The sequence below is a fragment of the Micromesistius poutassou genome, assembly GCF_964030765.1.
Source record: "Micromesistius poutassou genome assembly, chromosome: 10".
In the NCBI taxonomy this organism is placed as follows: domain Eukaryota; kingdom Metazoa; phylum Chordata; class Actinopteri; order Gadiformes; family Gadidae; genus Micromesistius; species Micromesistius poutassou.
In genome coordinates, this window is record NC_140280.1 from 3,160,856 (window position 1) to 3,180,203 (window position 19,348).

General features: G+C 48.7%; 3 protein-coding genes across 7 annotated transcripts; all 3 read right to left on the reverse strand.

Annotated features, from left to right (window-relative positions):
• Nucleotides 1–45: 45 nt before the first annotated feature.
• On the reverse strand, nucleotides 46–6,241 carry fam76b (family with sequence similarity 76 member B). Of its 3 annotated transcripts, none has more exons than XM_084473967.1 (10): nucleotides 5,798–6,241; nucleotides 5,233–5,297; nucleotides 4,904–4,958; nucleotides 4,064–4,219; nucleotides 3,735–3,922; nucleotides 3,496–3,546; nucleotides 3,209–3,286; nucleotides 2,743–2,875; nucleotides 2,207–2,308; nucleotides 46–1,188 (listed from the first exon to the last, which is right to left on the reverse strand). In XM_084473967.1, exons 1-10 carry the CDS (start codon nucleotides 5,882–5,884, stop codon nucleotides 1,105–1,107), a joined length of 999 nt encoding a protein of 332 aa, XP_084330093.1. In that variant the 5' UTR covers nucleotides 5,885–6,241; the 3' UTR covers nucleotides 46–1,104. The 3 variants fall into 3 exon arrangements, with proteins under 3 accessions (XP_084330093.1, XP_084330092.1, XP_084330094.1); XM_084473966.1 differs by having other exon boundaries at nucleotides 2,743–2,878; XM_084473968.1 differs by lacking the exon at nucleotides 3,209–3,286 and having other exon boundaries at nucleotides 2,743–2,878.
• A 628-nt stretch (nucleotides 6,242–6,869) lies between these two features.
• On the reverse strand, nucleotides 6,870–15,258 carry mtmr2 (myotubularin related protein 2). 2 transcript variants are annotated; one of them, XM_084474165.1, is made up of 16 exons: nucleotides 15,039–15,258; nucleotides 14,604–14,706; nucleotides 14,322–14,345; nucleotides 14,153–14,213; nucleotides 13,927–14,021; nucleotides 13,167–13,271; nucleotides 12,515–12,619; nucleotides 12,264–12,347; nucleotides 11,968–12,117; nucleotides 11,644–11,832; nucleotides 11,079–11,264; nucleotides 10,694–10,900; nucleotides 10,234–10,326; nucleotides 9,777–9,890; nucleotides 8,969–9,145; nucleotides 6,870–8,744 (listed from the first exon to the last, which is right to left on the reverse strand). In XM_084474165.1, exons 1-16 carry the CDS (start codon nucleotides 15,116–15,118, stop codon nucleotides 8,583–8,585), a joined length of 1,935 nt encoding a protein of 644 aa, XP_084330291.1. In that variant the 5' UTR covers nucleotides 15,119–15,258; the 3' UTR covers nucleotides 6,870–8,582. The 2 variants fall into 2 exon arrangements, with proteins under 2 accessions (XP_084330291.1, XP_084330290.1); XM_084474164.1 differs by having other exon boundaries at nucleotides 14,604–14,709.
• Nucleotides 15,259–15,920: 662 nt separating this feature from the next.
• Nucleotides 15,921–19,306, reverse strand: cwc15 (CWC15 spliceosome associated protein). 2 transcript variants are annotated; one of them, XM_084474007.1, is made up of 7 exons: nucleotides 19,249–19,306; nucleotides 18,369–18,511; nucleotides 17,886–17,998; nucleotides 17,570–17,670; nucleotides 17,270–17,380; nucleotides 16,876–17,009; nucleotides 15,921–16,269 (listed from the first exon to the last, which is right to left on the reverse strand). In XM_084474007.1, the coding sequence occupies exons 2-7, from the start codon at nucleotides 18,497–18,499 to the stop codon at nucleotides 16,140–16,142; spliced, it is 720 nt and encodes a 239-aa protein (XP_084330133.1). In that variant the 5' UTR covers nucleotides 18,500–18,511; nucleotides 19,249–19,306; the 3' UTR covers nucleotides 15,921–16,139. The 2 variants fall into 2 exon arrangements, with proteins under 2 accessions (XP_084330133.1, XP_084330134.1); XM_084474008.1 differs by having other exon boundaries at nucleotides 18,369–18,508; nucleotides 19,249–19,268.
• Nucleotides 19,307–19,348: the final 42 nt, after the last annotated feature.

A 19,348-nucleotide genomic window follows, 5' to 3' on the forward strand; every position in this document is an offset into this window, starting at 1 on the left:
GGAGAAAACATGTTGAGTAACCACAAATAAAAAACACCAAGAAGACTCATTTAGCCACTTTTAATAGTTTTAAAACATTGGGATTGGAAAAGAGTATAAAAGTGATCGTGTGTGACAATATGAAACCAGTTCAATATGCAAGGTGTGATGTCTCCTTTAAAAAGTCTCATCCACAGACCTGTTAAAACCAGCTGTTTGCGTACTCACTAAAACGATACAAGCAGTAGCTTCAAAATACAAACGCTGACCCCATACAGCTTTACAAATGATCCGCTGAGCTCACCGAGGGAGGGACGACAAGAGTCCAATGTACATTAAGGAGGGGGTCCGCTGAGCTCGTGAAGAAAGGGGGATAAAAGAAGAGTAGAAATTTACATTACAGTCCACGACCACATATGGCAGTTCATCATGCATTACCATGGTTACCCCAGCGGAGGAAAACCACCAAGCACCATCGCAGTCACATAACCACAGAGTCCAAGTCTGGACTAGTCCGGACCCGGGACAACACTGACCGGACCGGGTCCAGAGACCTGGTTGTTCTCCGCGTCGACACTGAGAAAAAATACCCTCTACTCCTGCTGACCGCCTCCTCCTCTGGCTCCGCCTCCTCCGTCTTGAGGTACGTTGTATAAAAATAGGACTAACCATTATTCTAGAAGCCCCCCGTTGTTCAGAGGACCGGGACTTGAGTGTGGTGGTGATGATGATGATGATGATGATGATGATGATGATGTTGATGATGAAACATAAAGCGAAGGAATACGGTTGAATAAATAACATGAGACCCAGAGAACCCAGGGGGATTCTGGGAGATGAAACCACGCCCCCTCCGCAGTGTTGGGAGAATAGAAGGAGAGAGAGAGACACCTTCCCCCGTCAGACCCGCCCCCTCCAGGGTCAGAGTCTTCAGCACCAAATCCAAACATGTCAATACCCTGGACACTCCGATAGGGGGGGGGGGGTGGCTCTCCCCTGTCTGTCGGGGGGTCCCGGCCGTGTCCGGGGCATACCCCCGGGGGTGTTGATGGCGCTGGGCAGAGCCTGGGGGTGGGGGGGGAGGGAGTAGGGGGGTCCAAGGTGAAGCCGCTCTGTGATTGGTCGCTAGGTGAGGGAGCTTCCTGACCGGTCGAACTTCTTCCCCTTGGAGAGCGCGGCGACCTGCTTCAACAGCTCTCGGTTCTTGGTCTGGGAACACAGCACATGCCGGGTTAAGGCTAAAGTATACTACTCAGACTCCGTAATCCGCAATCCGCCTCCGTAACCAGGGAGACCCCTCGAGCCTTCGATGTTCTCCATCGGGATGTCGGATACGCAAGGCAATTCGCCGCCCGATCACAAGGTGCAAAGTAAACAAGATGCAAAATAAACGGGCAAAAGAAGTACAAAAGTAATGTAAGAAATAATACAAATAGACAAGGGTAATTGAAAATTAAAGGCATTGTTGTAGTTGTGAGAGGAGTAAAACCAGAAAAGTGATTCCGAAAATGATGTTGTTAAAAGGACCAATCACAGCCCTTGCCGTCTCCATTGCCTCGACGGATAGTAAAATAAGACTGGATGCACACGTAGAGCTACAGAGAGGGTCCCCGACGACGGAGAGGGCTCTCCGTATCTACGTACAGCACTTAGTAGTAGTATAAACCAGCCTTTAGTCTGACCCACTCTGCTGACACTAGGGCGAGGACCTAGGTCTGGCCCTGGGTCAGTTACAACTAGCCACTAATCCCACTAAAAAGGTTTGCTGATAATATTCACTTGGCCACTTGATCTGAGACTTTGAATGGGACAATGATCAAATATAATCTGAATAAAGGGCTGATTATGGTCCCACGTTCACGCAACGCAAGGGGGTTACGGACCCCTTACGTCCTTGCGGACCCTCCTTGCGTCCACCGCAAGGGCCTGACGCGCGGCTCCCAAAAATTGTAACCTGCCGTCGAGGCGACACAGCCGCAAGGGCTGTGATTGGTCCGCTCACTAAAACCCGACGCAGAACCATAAAAGCGTGTGCGTGGTCATTGCGTTGCGTGAACGTGGGACCATAATCAGCCCTTTAGGCTACATTGCCATCGCTCGACTTGTGGGAAGTGGAGTTTTAAAGAGGCACAATGATAATATTGAAATCAAAACCTTATTAAACATTGATGTTGGACATTTTTCCATGGATGTGTAGATAGAGAGATATGTCTGAACAACATGCTACCTGCTGCTGCTCCATCGACTCTTTGTGGGCCTTGTCCATGTTGTTCATCTTGACCCGCATGTTCGATTCCTGGTACTGGAAGTCGGCTTTGATCTCCGTCAGCTGAGAGGAAACAAGCAATGGGTAGGTTGAGTTTAGAGAACAGTGAGGAAGTTAACCTCCAGTAACTTCTCTAGGAGAAGAGAGAATAAAAGACTGGGGGCCGCATTTCAGTGTCCATCCAACAAGATAAAAGGACTGGTCCTCACTAGGAGGAGAGTTATCATTTTAGCAGCTATTAGTGAGAGTTTAATGTTTCTTAATCTACAGGACTAGAGTCTAACAGGACTAGAGTCCCACAGGACTAGAGTCCCACAGGACTAGGGTCTAACAGGACTAGGGTCTAACAGGACTAGGGTCCCACAGGCTTAGCCTAGCGTCTCAGGGTCTATGAGCTAAGAGGTGAATGCATCTTAAACTCCGGGACTACAGTCCACCAGTGTTTCGGGGTCTATGAGACGACCCTGGTGGGTGCCTGGTGGGTGCTCGGTGGGCACCTTGCGTTCTTTCTCCAGGATGGTCTGGTCCCTCTGCTGCAGCATTCGCTTCATAGACATCACTTCCTCCTTCAGCTGGCTGATGAGGATGAAGTTGTCTGTTCCTCCGGAGTCCATGGACTGAGTGATGGAGCTACTGGTTAGGGAGAAAGTACTGGTTAATACACAGACCAGAGAGGCGGAGCTACTGGTTAACACAGACCAGAGAGGAGGAGCTACTGGTTAATACATAAGCTGGGGAGGAGAAGCTACTAGTGAACTGACTAGAGAGGAGGAGATAAGGTTAGGAGCAGAGAGGAGATAAGGTTAGGAGCAGAGAGTTGGGAAGGGTAAGTAAGAAAGAAAGTAAAGCCTTGCTACCAAAAGCCATAGGCGGGCTCCTCGGTTTATTAATCAGTGTATGGATTTGTTTCTTCCTCTGTTAATTAATCTTATATTAAAGTGAGGAATCAAGGCGCCCTCCAACCTGTCTCCATTGGACGGCTTCAGCTCCAGTTTTGGTTTCTTCTTGGGCGTCTCCTTCTGGATGGAAGACGACTTATGGCTGCAGAGAGAAGCAAGATGGACTGATGAGCACAAAGCAGGAGGAGCAGAGGAGCAGGAAGAAATGAGGAGCATGGAGATAGAACCGGGGGAGCAGAAAGGAAGGAATAGGAGGGGATGAAAGAGCTTGGAAAGCAGAAGAGAGGAGGAGTGGGGAACACAAGGAGCAGGAGGAGGTCAGGGAGGAACAGAAGGAGAGCCGGGTCTCACCTCTGCTTCCATAGTCCTGGCTCCTGCTCCGGACTCAGACTCCCACTCAGTCTGTAAACAACAACAACAACCTTGTCAACAACACAACATCCTCCCCACCATGGCAGCATTTCAGGCCACGATGCAACAAAGAAACCTGACTGTCTGGAGGCTAGACCTGCTGGCTCTAGGGTGGAGCCTCTGTAGGCTGCTGTCTGGAGGCTAGACCTGCTGGCTCACAAGCCAAGGGGCGGACCTACTTGTGGTGGGAGCTGCTGTGGCGGTTGTGCGGGTGGTGTTGGTGGTGGTGAGGTCGGGAGTGCTGGTCCTTATCACCGAGGGAGGAGGAGGAGTTGGAGGAGCCAAAGCCCTTCCTCTGATCCTTGGTCTTCTGCAGCACGCGGCGGTAGGACAGAGTACACAGCCAGCACAGCAGCTTACCGTCCACCTACACAAACAGAGTTGAACCCACACACAAAGAGGTGTTACGAGAGAGTACACTGCCAGCAGGGCAGCTTACCGTCCACCTACACACAAACACACGTTTACATCCAGCAGACTCTGATCCACTCTGATCCAGACTCTGTACCTTTCTCCGGCCCTCCTCCTTCCTGTCGAAGGCACACTGCTGCTTGCACTGCTCGCAGGTCTGCGGCGGGCCGTACTTCTTCTCTGAGTTGGTGCAGCGCTGGCACTTTGTGCCGATGAAGGCAGCGATGATGTTACAGTACTGGCAGGGCTTGGGCTGCAGGGGGACAAGGGGCCAGCGGGTCAGTACACAAGACAACCCATAGTAGGACAATCAGCCACTGAGGGATCTCAGCTGTGGCAGCATTACCTTACAGAACACACATAGATACAGTGCAAACCAAGGCATTACAACATCTTTATACTTTTTACAACTTAGGCCTGGGCAATAAAACAAATTATCGTATTGTGATAGACTTTTGATCAACATCAATATAAAACATGTTCAATAAATATCGATAAGAGACTGGACCACCGAATCTAGCAGCTGGGTTTGTTACACAAACACGGTTCCTTATTTACAATATTAGAGTGTTTTTCATTGTTGCATCAACATTGGAGTAACAGTCATATTAAGTGTTAAACAGAAGTGTTTAAAATCCAGCATGGTAAATCCTAGTCTTTTAAGGTAATTAAAATGATCAATAGTTATCGATATCGATATGATCAAGTTATATTGTGATACGTCTTTCAGCCATATCTCCCAGTCCAAAACTTCATAATTAATAATAATCGATTAATAACATTACAGAAAATGTATAGAAACAGTGCAGGCAAAGGCATTACAACATCTTTATACTGTAGTACTACTTAATACTTAATAATAATTGATTAATAATAGCATAATCAGAAGGGACAACAGAATGTGGGTGGATGAAGACAAGAAGAATGAGTCGCTCACCGTCCCAAACTGTTTCACATTCTGGGCGCATTTCTTGCAGATTGTGTTTGTTTTACTGGGAAGAGAAAAAGTAAAGTTAGTGGGTGAAGACTGAGCAGTGAGACAGATCCTAGGTGGCGCTGAAACATTCTGAGACCACTGAGCAGTAAGACAGATCCTAGGTGGTGCTGAAACATTGTAAGAGCACTGTGCAGTGAGACAGGTCCTAGGTGGTGCTGGAACACTGTGAGAGAGCACTGTGGTGTGAGACAGATCCTAGGTGGTTCTGAAACACTGAGCGATCACTACGCTGTGAGACAGATCCTAGGTGGAGCTGAAACATGACCCACCTCTCCTGCTGGAACTCTGAGCGGCAGTACGTACACTTCACCATGGGGTGTGCGATGCGACACTCCTGGGGTCAGAAACAAATAGACATATTAAATAAAGATACACCGGTATACAGGCCGAACTAACACAGAACAATACAATACTACTTATTATTCACTCCATCCGGTTAGGTCTCACAACCTTAACCAACAGATGAAAGGTTGAGATAAACTTGTGAAAAGATGTTCCCTGACCAGACTTTATACTTTCCTGCCGTTTTAAAATGTGTCATCCCATTTTTAAGGAAAAAGCGGATGGAACGCGACTCCATCTGTGACCTGAATACATAAACAAAACGCTTAACTAACTCTTTATTACGAGTGTGACCGCTGTCGAGGAGTTTATCTGTGCTCGGATCAAGCTCCAACATGTTGCTCATCCAGAGCATTAAAGCTTACATTACATAAGAACCAGGCTGCTTGCATGTTGCATCTCAAGGCTCGGAGCTTGGTCGTGAGTCTGAGTTACTATTTACATTTTGGTTCAAAGCAACAAGCTGGGACTGGACCACCACCAGCCACCCACCTTGCAGAGCTGCTGGCCCTGGGACAGCTCCTCGAAGGGGTACCGCTGGTTGCATTTGGTGCAGGCGTACAGAGCCGTGGTGGCCATGCTCTCTGCGGACAGGTCAGCTGGATCACCTGGACGCGGCTACTGCTGCTCTGCTCGACGCTCTGCCTCCTAGCGGCTAGCGATAGCAGCTAACCTCCGCTAGCTGGCTAACCCGTTAGCAGACTGTAGCCCTGGAGGTAGCCTGAGATTAGCTTTAGCAGGCTGGGTACCAGGCGAAGAACAATAAACTCAGAACATCAACAGCCTCTCCTTGCGGACGTGGAGGCGGAGGGATTATCGGCGGATATCGATCACTAGCGATCGATCAGGTCGGGAGGTGGGGCTGGTTGGCCGGGATCAAGCGGGTCTTTTTACAAGTTTCCTCGGTTCTAGTCAAGAGAAATGTATTTTCCTGTTTTCCTTCTCTCTTTTTTGTATCGGCGATGTCGTCATGTCACCGGATGTGGCCAACCGGATGTTGGCACCGACTGCGGAAGAAAAGACGGCCAATCGGGAAGCGGCATCCAAGAGCGGTTCCACGTTTTAAAAAGACCGGCCAATCACAGATCAGCGGGTTTGGAGACGCACCTTAGGGTGCCACTTTTTCAAAACAATTCCTTAGTAATTAAAAAACCGGTGGGGTGCGATTATTAATAACTCGGAGACATAAGACGGTCCAATCAGAGCCGCACGGCTCTTCTGTCACTGATACAAACATCACAGCTCCTTGTTCTCCTGAGGTCTGCCGGCGTCACGTGAGGACAGAGGGCAGGCAACAAACAGCATGACATCATGGGCATGCAAAGGTTGTTCTCCTCGCATGCTCCAAGTCTTAAATATAACTTCTAAATATAACATCACAATGAAACCAGTAAAGCACAATATAATGAACACGTGTGTGCGATAATAATGTGATATTCACCTTTTCCGTATATCCATGCCAATAAAAAGTATAAGCATACAAAGACCACTATTGATGCACACATGAGCAGGTCTTTTGGTGAGCTGGACATCGTAACTAGGCGTAATAAGAGATGCGAAGAGGTCATAGCGCCACTTTATTACATCTGGTTCATCAATCATAAACGGTAACAGTGACCTCCAACTCATGCTAGGTTCCATGGTGTATTTAAAAAGGCACTAAATCTTATCTCTAGATCTGGCAATGTCCTGAAACTCACACCTGAAGTACTCACTATGCAGACGAGTCACACACTGGTTATGCACCAGTTTAAATCACTGGTTGCACACCTTGTTAAATCACTGGTTGTGCACCTGGTTAAATCACTGGTTTTGCACCTGGTTAAATCACTGGTTGCACACCTGGTTAAATCACTGGTTGGGCACCTGGTTTAATCACTGAGGCGGAACGCAGACAGTGTTAAAAAAGGCACAGATGTCTTCTCCCATTAGTTATGGCGAACCACCTCTTAAAACATTATTGTTCTTAGTGTATCATCTGTATCATCTTCATTAAAAACAACATACTCCCATGTAAACACAAAAAATCTTCTCTCTGCCGATCTGAGGAAATCATGAACACATATTGACCCAACTTACAACAAGCTGAGTGTGAAAACATTTCCTTAATAAAGTAGAATAGTGTTGTCAAGTGTTACATTTGAAAAGTAAAGGGTGTTAGTTATTACTAAGAAGAATATCATACTGTAGCTATACTGCTACGCTCTAAACGTGTCTAAGAATGTGGTCAACAGTCGTATCGTTTTTGGTCACACTACTTAAGAGTTGAACCAAGTTCCTGTTTAGTTTTGGTCGCGTTCCACATGACCCAGAGCCCTACGGGGATGTGGTTCAGTGTACAGCACACCTGCATGCGTCATGGCTGGCAAGTGAGCGTCTACGCAGACACTGTGTCTACATTAAGCCCCTTAAGTGTATATAGAAGCCATACTATTCATTAATAACTTAGTTTAATAACCACTAGTGTTTCTCAGAGGATCAGCCCTGGCATCTGGTTGGCTGATATGATGGAGCGTTCCCATTGGACGCTGTCTCTGCCCTGGGGGTTGGGGGCCGGGGCTACAGCACTACTGCTCTGGGCACTAAATATGTTTGGCACGCGCGCGCACACACACACACACACACACACACACACACACACACACACACACACACACACACACACACACACACACACACACACACACACACACACACACACACACACACACACACACACACACACTCTTTTTGGTGCAGGGCTGTCGTTGGTGTGTAACCTTTTCTGTAGAAGGTAGGGCCTGTGGTAGGTAGAGTCTTCTAGAAGGTAGGGCCTGTGGTAGGTAGAGTCTTCTAGAAGGTAGGGCCTGTGGTAGGTAGAGTCTTCTAGAAGGTAGGGCCTGTGGTAGGTAGAGTCTTCTAGAAGGTAGGGCCTGTGGTAGGTAGAGTCTTCTAGAAGGTAGGGCCTGTGGTAGTAGAGTCTTCTAGAAGGTAGGGCCTGTGGTAGGTAGAGTCTTCTAGAAGGTAGGGCCTGCGGTAGGTCGGAGCCTGAGTAGTTACGGATGGGTAGAAGCTGGTCGATTATTGGTGACAGCAGGGTCTCTTCTAGAGGGAAGGATATTCTAGGCAGTAGTGTCTTCTAGAAGGTTGGGTTCTAGAAGGTAGGGTCTTTCTTCTAATGGGTAGAGTCTCCTAGACGGTAGGATATTCTAGGCAGTAGGGTGTTCTAGAAGGTAGTGAGATGGAGCGGGTGGGGGTCAGACGAAGGTCTGGACGGGGGTGATGGAGCGGGTGGGGGTCAGACGAAGGTCTGGACGGGGGTGATGGAGCGGGTGGGGGAGCCCGCCCTCTCGGAGGAGGAGGCCGAGCGGTTGGTCACCTCCCTCTGCAGCTCCTCCACCCTCCGCTGGAGCTCCGCCCGCCGGGCCAGCAGCTCCTTGTAGCGCTGGTGCACCGGCTCCTACACACACACACACACACACACACACACACACACACACACACACACACACACACACACACACACACACACACACACACACACACACACACACACACACACATTAGGTAGGCCTACTTCACATCCTCCACACCAGATACCTCCACAGTCTGTGCGTTACCATGGCAAAATACTAAGAAGGATCAAAGTCTCAGAAACACAGCACCCCCCCAAGCACCACCCACCTGTGGTCTCATGCGGGGGTTCCAGCGGACGTAGTACCCCACCCAGAGCTCCAGGTGGCGCAGGCTGACCACGGGGAACAGGACGTGGTTGGAGTAGTTGACGTAGAGCGGGTTGCTGAAGTCCTCCAGCTGGCTGTTGATGAACGACCACAGAGACATGCTCCTCTTCGGGAGCTCCTGCAGAACCACAACCAGCAGTGAGGAACCACCACCAGCAGTAAAGAACCGACACCAGCAGTGAGGAACCACCAGCAGTGAGGAACCACCGCAACAACTCGTGAGGAACTACCAGCATCAGTTAGGAGCCAGTGAGCCACCATCAGAAGGAACCCGACACCAGTAGTGAGGAACCACCAGCAGCAGTGAGGAACCACCAGCAGTGAGGAACCACCAGCAGTGAGGAACCACCAGCATCAGTTAGCAGCAACCATCAGCGAGAACCTGACCCCAGCAGTGAGGAACCACCAGCAGTGAGGAACCACATGCACTAGAAACTAAAGTCTAACTGGTGTGTTGTTCCCTGCCTGTTGCTGCAGGCTGTGGACCTGCTGACTTCCACAGGGTACAATACAGTCAGTGTGATGTGTTTGTTTAATGGACCGACGGCTTCAGCCCTCCTGCTACGTATTACCGTTCATTATGGTAGACCAGTTTAGGAGACACCACATCTTCACACAGACCATGCCGAGAATCAGCACTATAACTGTGAGCACCAGCGTTAGAGACACACGGTGCATGTGGAATACAGGAGTAGGATCTGGCCTCGTCCTCCTCCCATCGCAGACCAGGAGAACAGGGAGTAGCTCACCTCCTTCACTCTCTGCTGCTCGCTGTTGCACAGGAACGTCCCAAACAGCCCGCTGTAGAGGTGATCCAACATGGTGACCAGGAAGTTCTCGTTGAACTCAAACGCTGCAGGGAACTGGAAACAAGCACACACGTTACCATCGCTACACATTTTAACACCAGTATATAACACCTGGAGATAATCGGTTTGTTTAAAGGGATGAACCGTAGCAGCTTTAAAGACCCGGTCCTTTATTTCAAAGTGCCTTCTTGAGATCTCCTCAATTTAGTGAATCCTCCCTCCCTGGGAGGCAGTGGGCGGGACGGAGATGTGTCGGAGGTTATAGAAAAGTTTCCCTCTATTCTTTATTCTTTATCTGTTTATGGATGTTCATCATTAACACCACTGTGAAGCCTCCTCCTGATGGGTTTCTTCATAGAGCACTAACAGGAGGAATGGTGGGTTCTGCGGTTCCTACCTGGCGGGTCATCTGCCAGACGCAGTCGATGAACTGGACGAAGACGGGCGAACGGTCGGCGTCCGTGTGGTTCTTGTCCCCATGGCCGATCCTCTGGACAGCAAACAGGAAGTGGTTTAGTGGCTTGGTTTGTGCTGCTGTCAGCAGACATCCTAGTGAACATCCAAACCCACAGCATAGAGCGTACCAGGTCGGGGTTAGACAGTATAGAGACATGAGGAGGTGCCCTCTTAACGGAGCGTACCAGGTATGGGTTAGATAGTACAGGCAGGAGGAAGTGCCCTCCTGAGGAGAGGACCACGTTGGGGATTGACAGTACAGGCAGGAGGAGGAGCGTACCAGGTAGGCGTTAGACAGTACCAGGTAGGAGTAAGTGTACCAGGTAGGGGTTAGACAGTACTAGGTAGGGGTTAGTGTACCAGGTAGGGGTTAGACAGTACAGGCAGGGGGAGGTGCGTACCAGCTGGAAGCGGTGTCCGAAGCTCAGCCACTCCTTCTCCAGGAGGACCTGGAAGCCGCGGGTGGTCCGGTAGAAACCGTCCAGCATGAGCATGGAGAGGGAGGTGAGCTGGGCGGTGCGGTCCCAGCCGTCGCTGCAGTGCACCACCACAGACGTCTTCCCCGACTCCACCTTGTCCGCGATCCTCAGAGCTCCTGCTAGGATCAACTACAGGGGCACACACACACACACACACACAGGGAAAACACATACACACACACACACACACAGGGAAGACACACACACACACACACACAAACACATTTAAGTCACACCTAATGACATTGACATCATTATGACATTGTCATATCTGAATCTCCAACATCTTCTCGTCTGCCCCGCCCACCTTGATGTGCTCCAGCCAATGGGTGGACTCCAGGTTGGACAGCCAATGGGGCTCCTCGATGTTGGGGTAGACCACCTCCTTCAGCTTGCGGAGCGACTCCCTCATCACGTGGATGTTGTGGATGTCCAGGAAGACCAGCTCCGCGTTCTGGTAGGCGTCCTCACTCTCGTAGCCCCCCCCCTTCATCTGGAATACATCAGAATACATCATATATCATTATTCATAACATAAAATGTTTCATTATGTTTAATATAGCATAGCATACTGGTACACATCCTCACTCTCATAGCCCCCAACCTGCCTACGAATGCTACATAGCTAGGCTAGCTTAACGCTACCTTGTCAGCTGCTAGCCTAGCACAGCGCTTCCTTGTCAGCAGCTAGCCTAGCACAGCGCTAGCTTGTCCGAGGCTAGGCTAGCCTAGCACAGCGCTACCTGGTCAGCACCTAGCCTAGCATAGCACAGCACTACCTTGTTAGAAGCTAGCCTTGCCTAGCACAGTGCTACCTTGTGAGCAGCTAGCCTAGCACAGCGCAACCTTGTCGGCAGTTAGCCTAGCCCTACCTTGTTAGCAGCGGCATTGACGCTGGGCCGGGCGTCGAAGATGAACAGCTTGTGCGACTGGGCGTTGGCGTCCATGATGGCCTGCAGATACTTCTCGTCCTCCTTGCTCCGCTTCCCGTTCACCCCCACCATGGGCTGGCTGCAGCGGGTCACCGTGGCCTGGCTCTCTGGGTGGATCCACGACAACACCTGCGCCCACACCACCACCACCACCACCGCGACTGTGTTACTGTTCAGCCGTTAAGATGTGGACCTGCTGAGATGTGAAGAGATGCTGGGCTTCTACAGCCGCCGCAGTGTGAGTCAGGGAGTCCGGGTACTCACGGGTATCCGACCTTTAGCCCGGAAGGCAGCGACCCTCCTGATGTCCTCGTCGGGGATGTTGACCGGCACGGCCAGGGAGGAGGGGTAGGTGTCACACAGCTCGTAGTGGTCGTTGGCCTTCGTCACGCGCCAGCTCTCGTTGGGGATGCCCTGGTGGAGTAGAAAGTACAGTCTGACCTGGTGGGGTATAAAAACCCTTTAAGTACTTGTGTCCTCTAGTGTGGACCACTGGACCAGGTGCCATCAACCTTTCCCTGCCGGACGAGGTACCCTAACCCTACACTTGGACCAGGTACCTGTCTCTTGTACTCAGCGAGAGCATCGTACACCTTCCATCCATTCTCCGGGAACACCTGACCGTATTCAAACGCAAAGATTGGCTGTGGGAGAGAGAAGTCTTTTAGTATTATGTACATCTTACTTGTTTAACCTTTCAGATTTTTTAAATGTAAATGTGTACTTTCCATGCCAAAAGAGCTCGTAAATATTTAAAGGAGAGAGAGAGAATTTGTATCAGTTTGTACTTCGGAGACTGGTCTTTACTCACCAGCCCGTTGGAAACTGGAAATGCATATTTCATCAGGACTTCAAAAATGGACTTCTTCAGAGCGTCCTCCGACTGTTTGTGAGCGAAGCGTAGATTTCTCATGTCCTGGTGAAAGACAGAGTAAGTGATCAGTAGTAGTTCAATGAGTGATTAGTAGTAGTTCACTAATAGGTTAGTAGTAGTACCAAACGGTTAGCATTGGTTCACCAAGTGGTTAGTAGTGGTTAACTCATGGCAAATACGAATCATGATTCTTTTTTTACAAACAGTACCTGACATTCCAGCCTTTTAAATCTTTTTTTATTCAAATATCTATAACTTAATAATCCATCAATGTCCTGTGATCCCATCTGAACATCAGGTTCCAGAGGAAGTCCTGCCCCCCTGGTGGAACCCCGGTTGTAGGTGGGGTACCCCTGTTCTAGAGTGACGTCATCACAGTGCAGTGTAGGTGGGGTACCCCTGTTCTAGACTTACTGTATGTCATCACAGTGTAGTGTACCTCTGTTCTAGAGTGATGTTATCACAGTGTAGTGTAGGTGGGGTACCCCTGTTCTAGAGTGATGTCATCACAGTGTAGTGTAGGTGGGGTACCCCTGTTGTAGTGACGTCATCACAGTGTAGTGTGGGTGGAGGTGTCCTGCTGCAGTACCTTGCAGACCAGACCGTAGGACACGTCTCCTCGACTGGACGCTCCGCCGATCTTCTCCACGCGGCTCACCACGCCCAGCGGCAGGTCCAGCACGAACACTGGCTCCTGGAGAACAACATAACATCAGACACTTTATCTTTAATAAGGCTTTATCCCTCTTTAATAATGCTTTATCCATCTTTAATACGTTATAATTAAAGATGGGTAAAGCATTAATACAGATGATTAGATTATTAATACTTTATCCATCTGTATTAATGCTTTATCCATCTTTAATAATACTTGATCAATCTTAGTTAATACTTTTTCCATTTTTATTGATGCTTGTTCTATCCTATAAATACTTATATATACTATGTATAAATAGTTCATCTTAAAAATAAAGATAATCATCTTTATTAATGCTTTATCCATCTGTATTAATGCTTTATCCATCTTTTTTAAGGCTTGTTCCATCTTTATAAATGCTTTATCATCTTTATTAATACTGTCTCCCTCCCAGATCTAAAGAGAGGTCGCTACGTCAGGAAGACCAGGACGGTAATAAGACTTAAACGTCAAGGAAATTATTCACTTCCCTCCAGAGCTGCAGCCAACTATCAATCCATCGATTATCAACTATTTTAAAGTTTTAAAATGACAGCACAAACCTGAGCACCACAGGGTAACTTAAAGAGGTGGAATTCAACAGAAAGATGACACACTATGCGATTGCAGAAAGCTAAGCTAAAAGGGTGAGACGCTGTCATGTGGTTCTCACCTGGTCCATGCATCTGAAGAACAGCCGGTAGTTGGTCACGTTCACCGTGCCTCGCAGTGGGCCCCGGAAAGGACAGATGTACATCACGTCTTTGGCTGTCAGGAGGTGGAACAAACACATGGTCAAGGTGACATCATCACACACTCATCCAGTGGAGGGCAGGGAATGGGCCTGCTATGGTGTGATTTAGCGAGACAGTGAACAGATTAAAGAGAGTGCCACTCACCCATGTCTTGGACAGTTTCGCCTGGAAGTAACTGTGGCTCTTCTTTACACTCGTTGGGAATCTGCAGACAACACAACAACCCTTAAAGCACTCCCTCTCTTGACTTCAAATCAGAGCTTGACAGATGTAGGAACCGTCTGAGCCGGTCTGTAGCACTACAGTCACTCACCTTGGTTTGGGCTTTCGGTCTGACCTGAATGTTAACACAGAGTTATAACAACAAGAGTTTAGATAAAAGACACAAACATTCAAATCTGGACAGGATATAACATTTCACAAGATGTGCATAATAAATATAAAAATCACAAAAACAGATAGCCTAGATATGATTAAATGTCTAGGATGTACAAGTACCAGGTTGATAGAGACATGTAGTAGTAGTAGTTTAGTTGTAGTTTAGTAGTAATCTAGCTGTGGTTTAACAGCAGTAGTTTATTAGTGAGCGACCAACCTTGAGCTCCGGGGAGAGCTCCGCGGAGGTGCTCACCGAGTCGGAGGACATGGCCGAGGGGGGCTTCGCCTGTGCGGAGCGGTCGGAGCGGGAGGTGGAGGTACTGCTGGAGGAAACACACAGTCATGCTAGACCCTTTAGTCTGCAGGAAGTGACAACATCGCAACATATGGGTGTTATTTCTCAATTGAACCTAATCGTTTTGTTCTTAAATTAATTTAAGATGGTTTGCACGGGACAACTAGTTAAGTGGATAATTATGCTGTGTTATGAGGTGTGGTTCAGAGACTTAGGTCATGCAAAGTCAATATGTGAAGTATACCGCAGGTATAAATAATAATGATACGACAACTCGTTGGTTTGTACACTACAGTAACAAACTCTTGCAGGTCTGCTAATAACGGTTTTTCCGTAGTTCAGTAAATATTTTTCTACCTGGAAAGTGAATCCACACTGGCTTGTCGGGAGGAGGACCTCTTGGAGCCCAGGCTGTCCATGCTGCCGCTCTTCTCCATGTCTAACACCTTAACATACACACATCTAGTATGGTAAGGTTATTGAATGAAGCGATCCGGAAAGTAAGGAGAATATCCACAGGGAACTGTTCAACATCCGCAGTGAGAGGATAATCCCGAGGAAGAATAGGAAGCTGCCATCTTCTACTCCCAGCCCACAACAATGACGGCATTGGGGATGTCGCCCCCTGCTGGTAGAGATTCAGAATACACTCTGATCCCAGGCCTGTCCACGACCCTTGCTGCTCAGGACCATACCACACCCCACCTTTACCCTACCTGCTACCAAGGACCATACCACACCCCACCTTTACTCCACCTACTGCTAAGGACCATACCACACCCCTAATTTACTCCACCTAAGGACCATATCACACCCCAGCTGCTGCTCAGTACCTAAACACACCCCACCCTAACCCCACCACCTAGAGAACATAACACACCCCATCACCTAGACCATAACATACCCTAACCCCATCACCTAGACCATAACATACCCTAACCCCGTCACCTAGACCATAACACACCAACCCTAAACCCACCACCTAGAGACCGAAATACCCCACCCTAACCCCACCTATACCATAACACACCCCATCAACTAGACCATAACATACCCTATGTTATGGACTAGGTTATACCCTAACCTCACCACCTAGACCATAACACAGCCCACCCTAACCCCACCACCTAGAGACCATAATACCCCACCCTTACCCCATAACATAACTTTGTCCTGTCAGCATTGAGTTGCATTGAGTATCTCAACAAGAGGAAATCAAAAAAGAAAGCAAGACATTCAAAAGACACAAATCCTGTTTATTGAAATGAATTAAAAACAGAACAGGCAGAAGTACTCAAGCTCAAAAAGAAAAGTCATCCTCAAACAAAAAGTCATCTTTTAAAGTCCTAGAGAGTCCGTCAGTAACAGACCTCCCAAGGTGTGTTTATATACAATGTGTTCATACAGAGCGTCGTGACGTCAGGGCATGAGGGGTCCGCTGGGAGGAGGTCCGCTCCTCTACTTGACGTACTTCTCCATGAACTTCTTGTGGAACTCGGAGCGCAGCGTGTCGTTGATGAAGCGCTTCTCCTTCCTGGCTTCCTCCACCCCTTTGGCGCAGTTCTTGAACACCACGTCGTCGTCCCACCTGAGAAAACAAACACCACAGCGTCATGAGAGGTCCTGAAACACCAACAACAACAACAACAACAACAACAGTGGGCCGGGAACACTGGTACGAGTGGTCCTGGTAAACTATAGCACTGGTACGAGTGGTCCTGGTAAACGGTAGCACTGGTACGAGTGGTCCTGGTAAACGGTGTTAGCACTGGTATAAGTGGTCCTGGTAAACGGTAGCACTGGTACGAGTGGTCCCGATAAACGGTGTTAGCACTGGTATAAGTGGTCCTGGTAAATGGTAGTACTGGTACGAGTGGTCCTGGTAAACGGTAGCACTGGTACGAGTGGTCCTGATATACGGTAGCACTGGTATGATTTGTCCTGATATACGGTAGCACTGGTATGATTTGTCCTGATAAACGGTAGCACTGGTATCGGCGCTCCTGATAAACGCTGGTACCACTGGTATGAGCGGTCCTGAAACACCAGTACAACTGGTATGAGCGGTCGTGAAACACCAGTACCACTGGTATGAGCAGTCTTGATACGAATGTGCCACTGGTATGAGTGGTCCTGGAACACCAGTACCACTGGTATGAGCGGTCCTGGTAAACGGTGCCACTGGGAGCCCTACCTCCTCTTGACGCTGAAGGCTGCCGGGTTCTGCGGCTGGACCGGCTGAGGCTGTCCTGCCAGGTTGATCAGAGGATTCCCACTCAGGATGTTCTCCATCCGGATCCTCTCCTCCTCCGCCTTCTGCTCGCGCTCCTGGGAACGAACACACACACACACACACAATAACAGACACACACACACGCACACACGTCAGTGTGTCAGTCAGGTGTGGTTATGTAGAACATCAAGAGAGCAGGTGTTGTTATGAAGAACATCAGGAGATCCTTTGTGGTCATGAAGAACACCAGGAGAACAGGTGTGATGTTGAAGAACATCAGGAGAACAGGCGTGATGATGAAGAACACCAGGAGAGCAGGAGTGATCATGAGGAACATCTTGAAGAACATCCTCACCTTGCGCTCCAGCTCCTCGGCCCGCTCCTTCTTGATCTTCTCCAGTTCTGCGAGCAGCGCCGCGGTGTCGTCATCGTCGCTGTCCTCATCCGAGTCCTCATCCTCATCATCCTGTGAGGTCACACAACATGGCCGCCAGGAAGGTTACCTCCACTCAGACTTTGAAACACATCGTCTGAGCTCAGGGACGTTCATCCGTTTGAAACATCACCTGATGGCTGAGCTCGCATGAATAATGCCTGATCGTCTTCGTGTTAAATTAATGGCTGGAGAGCTTTGAGGAGGAACGTAAACGCTTACGTCTGTCAGAGGATCGTCAGCGTCCAGGTTGGCTGCGGGGATTTGGTCTAGTCTGGGCCTCTTGGAGGACGATGAAGATGACGATGATGATGTGGTGTGGTCTGAAGAACCAAAAACACGTCACGTTCACAGTTGTATGTGTCCCAAATGAGGAGCAGCAGTTAGACCTTCAAACTAAAACCAGCTTGTTGCGAAAGATTCGTCAACTTGGGGATTCCCACTCATTTTGGCCCCAACCCCCCCCCCCCCCCCCCCACCCCACCCCACAGAATGGTCAACCCAATCAACATGTCTGTAATATATCAATGTGTCCCACCTCGGGGTCCCCTCTCCCGGGCCTTCTCTCGGACCACCACGCGCTCTCTCTCCTCCAGCTCCCTGCGGAAGTCGCGGGCACGAACCTCATCTTGGTTGTCCTGGGTGGGCTGCCTGGGGGGACAACAGTAGCATCAGCACCAGGAGATCAAATAATGAATTCATCCAAAGCAACTCCTAGTGAATTCAGACATTCACTGGGCATTAAGCAGACGCTTTTATCCAAAGCGACTAACAATAAGTACATTTGTCAGAAGACAAATACTGTCGGTACAGTAAGGATGTTCTGGTTCTGCCAAGGACTTGGCAGAACCAGAATTGTTTCCATGAACATGCCAAGCACTTGGCAGAACCATATGAGGTAGGGGTTAGGGCTCATCTGGCAGTAGGAGGCCTACAGGGATACATTGGGGCAGAACCCAGAACCATTCAGTGGAGAGTCACGGCAAGGCCCCTAGCTCAGCGTAACGTCCTGCTCCCAGACCTGTATTTGATCTTTGTGTGTCCGGGAAGGTCACGGCTGGAGTACTGTTTGGACAGAGCACTCAGGTCCCCCTCTCCCTTACCCCTGCCCCCCCGGGCGGGCTCGAATGTGGGTCTGGCGGCTGTTGTCATGTTGGACGGCTGCTGCGATGTTTCAAACACAAGGGTTAGGGTTAGACCCAACGGGTCAAACACAACAGTCCTACCTAAACAAGAACAAGCTCCTCAATAGGGCCTCAGGCTGTTGCTTGGATATTTGTTATGTTTTTGTATTCATTTTTACCCTTTAGTGTAAAGATACACATTTGTTTAGAAGTGAGGCCCTACTGATCATTTATTTGCTTTGTTGGTCTTTTCCATCTTTAGTAGAGCAATATCGTGACTGAATCAATCTCCCTCGTGATTAATAAAGCACTCAGAATGGAGAACATCTAATGATCAGCTGGTTGATCAGTTATGTTTTTATACCTTAACAGGAATGGAAGGCAACCTGTTTTCTGGCGGAGCCACATAGCAGCAAACTAACACTGATACATATGAACTAACGGGATACCATTAAACACTATAAACACAAAGTATAAGGCTTCCATTAACACTAATACATATAAAGCATCAGGATAATATGAATTACGAATGAATAAAAAGCATCAGGCAACCATTTCACGCTGATAAATATAAAGTGTATCTCTGAGAACAAGGCTAGCTGAAGTTAGCTTGTGCGGCTAACTTTAGGATAGATATAGACGGATCAGTGGGTTTAAACAAAGGTTCAGGAGTCACGGAGAGGCAATGAGATAATAACGAGACATAAGTTATTCAGTCATTGTTAAAAAAAGATCCAAAATATTTTTTTATTAACGAATTAGAGACTCAATACAGACCTGATGCTACACGAGGAAGCGACAACAGACAACACTGTTACAGCGCAACGTCACTTCCGTTTCAAACGTATGTTGGAATGGTGCGTTCACGTTAACTAAG